This window comes from Pundamilia nyererei, unplaced genomic scaffold, assembly GCF_000239375.1.
Source record: "Pundamilia nyererei isolate P.nyererei 1_Seehausen unplaced genomic scaffold, PunNye1.0 scaffold00229, whole genome shotgun sequence".
In the NCBI taxonomy this organism is placed as follows: Eukaryota; Metazoa; Chordata; class Actinopteri; order Cichliformes; family Cichlidae; genus Pundamilia; species Pundamilia nyererei.
The window spans coordinates 144,273-153,042 of record NW_005187630.1 but is presented as its reverse complement, the minus strand read 5'-3'; the positions used below and the strand labels follow the sequence as shown (position 1 = coordinate 153,042).

Sequence of the window (8,770 nt, the reverse complement as noted above, 5' to 3'; positions counted from 1 at the left end):
TTAACCTGACGAGACAGGGGAACACTAACACCAGGGACCAATAGAGGGAGCACAAACCCAAAACCCAGTATCTAAAATCCCAAAACACAAACCATCCCAAAACAGCCCATAAAGAGAATAACAACAATAAGGAACACAAACACAAAGTCACTGAGTCATGGCCGCAGGACCATGACACAAGTAGTCTGATTGTAAAGGGCAATCATGGCAGTCCTCCTGGCAGCTCTGTGAGACCGGAGATTGACTGTTGGTTTCCATATTGTTCAGGTAAGGAGCTATCAGTCATATAGTATAAAACTCGTCATCCAAAGTTATCGGTTAGAAAAAACATGAATGGTTTTTGGTCACTGCCACATTCTCTACACAGCACTTAATATAGAAGAGGACAGACTGAGTGAAGGTCTTTAGGTCCTGCTGTTTAAAGATGGACCAGTCCAAGTAAATTCAGGAACTAATGAGAAACAAATAAATTAAATCTCTCTCTCTGAAAAAGGTTATAAAGCCATTTCTAAAGCTGTGGGAGTCCAGTGAACCACAATGAGAGCCATTATCCACAAATGGCAAAAACAGAACAGAGCTTAAACTTACCAGGAGTGGCCGACGAACCAAAATTACCTGAAGTGCATAGCGACGACTCATCTAAGAAGTCATTAAAAAAAAAAAAAAAAACAGAACAGCATCCGAAGAACTGCAGGCCTCACTTGCCTCAGTCAAGGTCATTGTTCATGACTCCACCATAAGAAAGAGATTGGGTCAAAATGGCAGGAGCAGGAGCTCAGCGAGCTGCAGGAGCCCAGTGAGCTGGAGGGGCCCGTGCTGCCTGCAGAGGAGCTTGGCGAGCCGGAGGAGCTCAGCGAGCTGAAGGAGCCCATGCTGCCCGTGGAGGAGCCCGTGCTGCCTGTGGAGGAGCTCATTGAGTGGGAGGGCCTCAGCACACCAGAGGGGCCCGCGCTGCCCAAGCAGGGGGTCAGCACACTGGAGGAACAAAGTCCATGTCCAGCACAGCCTTCACGGCCACGTCCACGTTCTGCTTGGCTGGCATGTCATGGATTTGTTGCAGTGCTACGCCGGTAGCCGCCGGAGCTGCCACGACTGTGGCCGCCGGAGCTGCCACCCATGCCGGGTGACATGACACGGGAGTCTAGAGAGCTAACGGGATTTATTGTGTTCTTGTTATTACATTTTTCTAGTTACAGAAATTTTAGAGGGATATCCCTCAATACTGTAAATGCACAAGAGTGTCTTGCTAATTTCATTTTTGACATACACTAATTCTTATATTATTGTGCACAATTTGCAAAAAACAGCATGTGCATTAAAATACACTATGTCCTAGGAGCCATACAGAAAGGCAAACATGAATTTCAATAGCAGCAGTGAACCTTCGATAGGTTCTATAAGGAAAAAAAATAGGACATCATTTTTGGTTTCTGCAGGTAATGGCGGCCATATGACAGTTCCTGTTGACAACATAATGATGTTTATTCCAATGTAGAAAGTGCTATGAACACCTGATGTTTTTGTTGCTGCGTGCACAAAGGAAACCACAACCAGAGACATGTTGAATGCATATGTGATTACATTTTCATATGCAATAAAGTTATTCCTCTAGCTTATTTGGTTGCAATTCTATCCGGATTTAAAATTAATTACCCAAGGGCACCATTTTTGCTCACTGCGTTGAGTCCAACCCGCAGCCCTTTACTGCCCAACTGTCCAGTCAAACATACAAAAAAATAGGAAATCTGAGAGGGGGCAAACACTTTTTCACATCATTGTACACATCAAAAGCACTAGCAGTGAAACCAAATAGAAACCAAAAACAAAAAGCAACACAAAACCCAGGACCAGAGAGTGGTGACGAGTGATAACAGCGCTGAGAGGATGCTTAAATAAAACCTGTTTGAAGGCCAACCTTTAAGGTTAGCCACTGGGAGACTTCTTTTTTCTGACTAGAAAATTAAAATGAGGTCTGATTTTTAGATTTAGTTTCACCATACACAGTTCAAAAATGTCAAAAAATTAAAAGTCCCATCAATAAGGACCCTTGAAGCAACAAGGATGCTAATTGACTGATAGAAAGTTAAGCATTTGTTATTCTTGGGAGCACACTTCACAACCCTCTGTTGGACCTTTGGTGCACCCCTGAAGGACCCCTGGGAGGCCCTCAGACCCCAGTTTTAGAGCCCTGAGGTGGTGAAACCTAAGGTGCCGTGGTCTGTCAGTGATGCATCTCGCCTCAGCTCGCCTTGCTGTCACAACTACGCTGCTGTCACTGAGCAGCTCGCAGGGCTCAGGATTTATTTTTGGATTATCATGGCGCCTGTTCCTTCCATTTGCAGAAGGGGGGTCGAGTTGGGCTCAACATGAACCTGCCGCTCTGACACTCCGGGCTGGGACAAGCAGGCAGCAGCCGGCCGGCCGCCCCCCAAGCAGCAGTCGCACAGGTAAACACACCATAATTACGCCTTTTGTTCTCCAAATAGAGCGTAGGGACACTGTTCGCAGGGTTAGTGAGGCAGAATCAACCCCCCCCCAACTCGGCACCAAGGTGTCTGATGTGATTGGGGAGCTCAGGGTGCTTTTTCTTGTCCTCAGTGCAACATTAAAGCACCAGCAGGGATGAGCTAGGTGCTAATCACGCACTGTTTTGGCTTCAAAAACACACTCTGTCCTCTCGGTTATTTGTCCTCTTCTGCAATGAGGTCAATGAGATTGACTGTACTCTTATCTTCTTTTGTGTAGTTCTTGAGAATAAAGCTGCTCACTGTTTTACAATGAGCTTGAACCTGTGCTCTGTTCTGTTAAGGGGAACCTGCCTGGAGTGCTTTTGAACATCAGCAACAAGTTTTTACCTGGTAAGCTCTCCCATTTTTCATCAAAAACCACTGTTTGCTGTGATTGATCGTCATAACTTCAGGTTAATGACTTTTTGGGGTGGATTCATTTGCTTAAGCAGGGCATTGTGGAGCAGCTTGGCCTTTATTACACAGCTATTATTACTCTTTCCTCTTTTGAACTAGCATCCTGAAGGCACTCCAAATACCAAAACTACCAAAGCCTTAAAAGGAGCAGTGAGCATCTCATGTGTCAGGCAGGCAGCAGGTTCAGACAGGGAGATGTGTGCATGCAAGGGTGGGTGGGAGGTCTAAAACACAACCAGCACTGGCCTACATTTCACTGAGGTGACACACATAGTAAACTGAGGGTATCAAACACTCGTTTTTGCAGACTTCATGATGTCAGCGTTGCTTTATTTGTAACACGAACCTTCTTATTACTTCTTATCAAAAACATTTCTGCATCTTATTTTAAGCTGACCTCGACTCTGCTGTCTCATTTTCCATTAATTAAAAAAGAACTACAGAACAGTCCATTAGAAAATATATCTCCTAGTCTGAGGTTCATGATCCATTTCTGTTAAGTGGTGCTGTCATGTGATTGGACATTCTCAGTGACAACATATTTCCCAGGCCCTATCAGGCGTCTGGGAGCTGTGATGTCATAAGGTCAGATGCTTTGCATTCACTTTCACCCTTCAGCAGAACTGCACATACACGTCTATATGTGTGCTTTTATTTATGTGGGGTGAGACATGAGAGGATATGTGATGGAGCTGCCCTCCATTTCTGTCTGGTATTAAATATCAAACTATGATTTATGGCCTGACTGGGAAAGCAAATATAACCTTTTTTTTTTTTCAAAATAATAACACCAACACAAGGTAAATATGTTGAATTCTTAAATTTAAAGAAAGAAAAGTCTACGTGCAAAGTAAATCATCTCACTAAATAATAGGGAGATACCCAAAAATCAGCCATTTATTGATTCTACTGGTTTTGACATTGGAGAATGTACAGGATTATTGTGACTCCATGACATGTTCTCTAGCATCACTATTACCAAGAAATATCTATGCATGAAGCTATATGACACAAGTCAATTAGTTAGACTACAATAAAATAAAGGCCTGGATGTAATAACTTTTTCTATATTCAGACAAAATTGTTCTTAAAAATCAAAAAAAAAAAATCACAGAAACATGTTGTCTAAATACACTGGACGGTATTACCTTAGTCGTCGGCAACACTATGGAACCTGGGAGCAATTTTTGATCAGGATATCTCCTTGAGTGCACATATTCAGCTAATATGTAGGTCTGCTTTCTTTCTTTCTTTGGAGTATCTATAAAATTAGAAACATCTTGTCTGAGTATTGCTGAAAAACAGGGGCTAAAAATAGGGATCACATTTCTCCCACATTGGCTTCTCTTTGGTGGCTGAACAACTGGATTTAAAATTCTTTTAAAATTCTTTTTCTCAAATACAAAATTCTCAATAATCAGTCCCACCTGATCTTAAAGACCTTCTAGTACCATAGTATCCTAACAGAGCTCTTTGAGGTTTCTTGAGTTTCTGAGAGTAGAATGGGAGGAAAAGCCTTCAGCCATCGGGTCCCTTCCCTCTCCTGTGGAACCAGCTCCCAGTTTACCTTTCAGCTTTTGTTCAGACCGCTGCGATACGTCATGTGAATCACTGTAAGCTTTTCTTTTGCACTCACCTCTTTTCAGTCCCCATGTTTATATCTCACTTAAGCATGTCAATCGTCTTCATCTCCCTTGGTCTGTGTTTTGTCCTTGTCACCTCATTATTTTGTTCATCCGCTTTCACTTCCACCCCCCAACTGGTCGTGGCAGATGGTTGCCCATCCCTGAGACTGGTTCTGCTGGAGTTTTTTTCCTATTAAAAGGGAGTTTTTCCTTCTCACTACGTGTTTGCTCATAGGGGGTTATTTGATTGTTGGGGTTTTCTCTGTAGCGTCTTAATACTGTAGCGTCTTTACCTTACAGTATTAAGCCCATTTATGTGGCTGTTGTTGTAATTTGGCACTACATAACTGAACGTGAGGTGAATTAAAACTAATACACATTATCCTCCATCTATGAAAATTATCATATTGCAACTCCCCACATTTTATAACCTTAAATCTTGAACATGTAGAATGAAAGCCATAATAAACTTGACATTATTAGCTCTGATATTGATGTATAGCAAACTGTAAATAATGTATTGTCTATTGAGAATCTACAGATTCAGTTATAAGATTTTAAGGTCACAAATTGACAGTTTCTTTCCGTTTCTTTGACTTTCTGTTGAACTCTGAAAATACTTATACTAAAGATACTAAATACTAAAAAATACTAAAGTGACAATTCTTTAAGACAAAGATATAATTTTGTGAAAAGATTTCTGTGTAAGTCAGTAAGTTTACTAAGAATAGACTACGCGGCTGCAGTCAATGGAGAAATATAGCTTGCATTTATATACATTCATCTTACTCACTTCTCCTGTTACACCAAGTTTGTATCTGATGGCTTTAAGGCAGCTGGTCCTGCAGAGACTCCATCTGAGAATCCGCATCACAGCTCTCTGATTTATTGTATTTAGGAAAGTGATGCGGCCTGTAAAAAACCAGGAGTCTTAAAAAAAGAAAGCAGGTGATTGGCCAGCGTCCGCTTTGCCTTCAAACTAAAATTAGGCTGTGAAACAGGCTTCCAGCATCAGCTGTGAAGGGGTATCATAGAGCAGGAGGAGTTCAGCTTGATTCTTTGGGTGGGTGTTTCAGCCTGAATTGCCAATATCCGTCTTCCATCAGGACATCAGTGTTTGAGGCACAGGAAAAACTTTTCGAGAGAAGTTGATGTATTTTAACTCTTGCCAGACTAACGCCTTGTTCATATGCTAAGAATGCACATCTTTTCCATCTGTCTCCAATGGAATACCTTTGTATTGCTAAAATTGGGAATAAAATATTTCTGAAACAGACTGAAACCTTAGTAGTCTATAGTAACCCAATATCATTTTACCATACTTTGTACACTATAGGTGCCTGGTTAGTGGCTAGTAAAAGCATGCTAGCTCTCTGGTTAAAGGGGTTATTTTTTGCTGTTCATTGCCTTTAATGAAAAATGTAAATAATAATGATAATATATTTGTGGTAATAAGTAATGGATCAGTATACTGCTGCCTGTCCAATTGGTTGCTCATCCCATGGATTCCATTTCTACCAAGACTGGAAACAGATAGTCCCTCCCCTGCATTATAGGCGTGTTGAGTTTGGCATAAGTGGGACGTGAAATTGGTAGTGTAATAACACTACCAATTATATGGTAGTGTTATTACCAATTATAGACTTTACTGAGCAACGTTGGAGAAGCTTCCAAGTCTGAAAAATAAAGAACAATTAAAAACTGAATACTACATATTTGTTCAGAAGGCTAACGGAGGGTGACTGCTGTGGTCGCAAAAAGAGTCACATTTGCATTCTTACTAAACACTTTCCAGATGAATTCACGGTCTCAGGTGATAGTTCCAAATTTAACTGCAATAAACAGCAAACTAAGCTAAAGTGAAGACACAACTCAAGTAAAAAAAAGAAAGATTTTAATTTAATCAAGAAAATGACTTAAAAACACATACAGGTAAACATTGCAGGACATTAAAGGTGAAAAATGTCATTTAGTTTGGATGTTATTAGTCTTCTGAATTGCAGTATCAGTCCCATACACACCAACTTTAACTGCCCCCCTTTATCTTCCTGCAAGCAGAACAAGCTGCTGCATTGTAATCAAAGTTAAACAGTGGAACAGATTATGTAGACATCTAGTGGTTTTGTGAAGAAGTGTATACTGAGGCAGTAAATGTGAAATTAAGATAGCAGATGTCAGCTGTGTTTCAAATCTCTCCCAAGTCCAGCTTCTTTTGCTTTTGATTGCTAACAAATTTCCCACGTGTGGGACTAATAATAAAGGTTATCTTTTCAAGATTGTTCTTTAGCAAAGGTTTAAGTTCAGAACATGTAACACGTCAAAGGGTGAACCAACACTTCTATGCAATTTCTAAAATGTAGATGATTTCTATAGGACCCCTCCCCCATACATTTAATATTTCACAAAACATCACCATTCAGTGATCAACTAGACTTGAATTATGATTTACCAAAAACTGCAGAGGAGAAGAAAAACAAATAGCAAAGTTTACAGTCAGATATATACACAATACTAGAAATGCAATGCAAGAAAACATGGAAAGAAAGAGAAAATCGGTTAAATATAAACATTAAATGATCAAATGGTTTTGGGCTTGAGCTGATGCTTTCTTGTATAATTGTACAACCTCCACAATCTTGAGAAACCTCTATTTAGCAGTTTCTCTGTAGGTATTAACAAAGTTTTTCTGGTTCTGGTTACTTGTGTTAGATGTCTGTATCACCAGCACATTGTTGTGAGATCAAGATGGAAACCACTTGAAGAGCAGCGCCATTTCAGTAATCACTGTGACATAAATCTGCAAAAAACAACAAGAAAATTGTTGCAAAACAGTCAAACTCCCATTTGCGCAATTTTCAGAAACATTTTCAGGACCAACTTACTAAATCCTTCATTAATTTAAGTTAAGTTAAGATAAAATGCTGTGAGTCTGGTTACATTTCTGAAAGAAAAAGCTCAATGACCAATGTTAAAGACAGAATTTAAATCAATGATTGACTTACAGTCAGAACTAAAGACGAGGAACCAACCATTATTATAATCTTATTTATTTATTGGCATCTGGACCAGTTTGGTATTGTACAGGTCCAGAGCTGTAATCTTTGTTAGTTTTTGACAGCTTGTGACTTTTTTCTCCTTAGGGTGCTGAAGCACTCATGGCTGTCGCTTATGGTAGTGTCACCCAGCCAGGCCTGCTTTCCCAGCAGTACCCCCCACCCCTGCTTCCCAAGCCTGGAAAGGACAACGTTCGGCTTCAGAAACTCCTCAAAAGGACTGCCAAGAAAAAAGCTTCTGCTCAAGCATCACAGTCTACCGCACTTTTCCGCTCCAGCCTCTCCCCTGTAAATGAAGCAAGCCCTGACCTCGAGCACAGTGACCACTCCACCCCACCTCGCACTCCAGACACACCACAGAGCATCTACAGCAACCAACAGCCACCAAGGTTCATCATCAGGCTTCCGTATCAGCATGTGGCATCGCCATACCCACAGCGTGCAGCTTATGGCAGAGGAGCTAGGATGTCACCTCCAACAGTGGCAATGCCTTCATACTCTTACTCTCAACATGTCACCACAGTTTCTTACCCAGTTTACCCTGAAGGAGTCTCAGCAGCCCTGGGACAAGTCACTCAGCCAGGGCCACCCAAAGTGCTGCTGTTGGCTTCTGAGGTGACAGTATCTGCTGCTGAATTGGACACAGCTGTAGCAACCGCACCTTCAAAACCTCGAAGTCCAGGTCCAACTCCATTTACAATAGCTGGGGGTCAGCCAGTGATTAGACCTCTCACTGTGTTGACCCCACTGGTCAAACCCAGAAGTCCACGTCCAACATTTAAAGCAACCGAACCCTCAAAATCACCCAAACCCATGTTTGATGTCCCTCAAATTAGGATGTACACTGCAAGCACATCCTTTTACGAGAATTCCAGGATGCCACCAGTGTATGACACAGCTGGATTAACTGCTATTGGTAGTACATTACCTCAAAGTAAGACACCAGTTGAGACAAAACAAGCTACTCAGAGAACAACACCAACTTCAGATATTAAGAGAGGCATTACACCAACAGCAGAGATTAATGCCACCATTGTTCCTGCTTTGGAGATCAACACAGCCACATCAATATCTGAAATCAAAAGAGTCACGCCAACTGCCGAAATCAAAAGAGTCACGCCAACTGCCGAAATCAAAAGAGTCACGCCAACTGCCGAAATCAAAAGAG

At 41.4% G+C, this 8,770-nt stretch overlaps 2 protein-coding genes across 4 annotated transcripts in view; one reads left to right on the top strand and one right to left on the bottom strand.

Moving 5' to 3' along the window:
- The first annotated feature begins 2,227 nt into the window (after positions 1 to 2,227).
- prr33 (proline rich 33) overlaps positions 2,228 to 8,770 on the top strand; it is an 8,906-nt gene continuing 2,363 nt past the window's right edge. Inside the window, exons 1-3 of the mRNA XM_005748753.2 lie at positions 2,228 to 2,447; positions 2,810 to 2,858; positions 7,690 to 8,760. Coding sequence (XP_005748810.1) covers positions 7,705 to 8,760 — 1,056 coding nt within the window. The 5' untranslated portion in view covers positions 2,228 to 2,447; positions 2,810 to 2,858; positions 7,690 to 7,704. The remainder of the gene's footprint in view (positions 2,448 to 2,809; positions 2,859 to 7,689; positions 8,761 to 8,770) is intronic.
- Positions 6,767 to 8,770, bottom strand: part of lsp1a (lymphocyte specific protein 1 a) — a 49,409-nt gene continuing 47,405 nt past the window's right edge. For all 3 annotated transcript variants that reach the window (XM_005748754.1, XM_005748756.1, XM_005748755.1), the window contains one exon: positions 6,767 to 7,346. In XM_005748754.1, the coding sequence (XP_005748811.1) occupies positions 7,324 to 7,346 (23 nt within the window). In that variant the 3' untranslated portion in view covers positions 6,767 to 7,323. The remainder of the gene's footprint in view (positions 7,347 to 8,770) is intronic.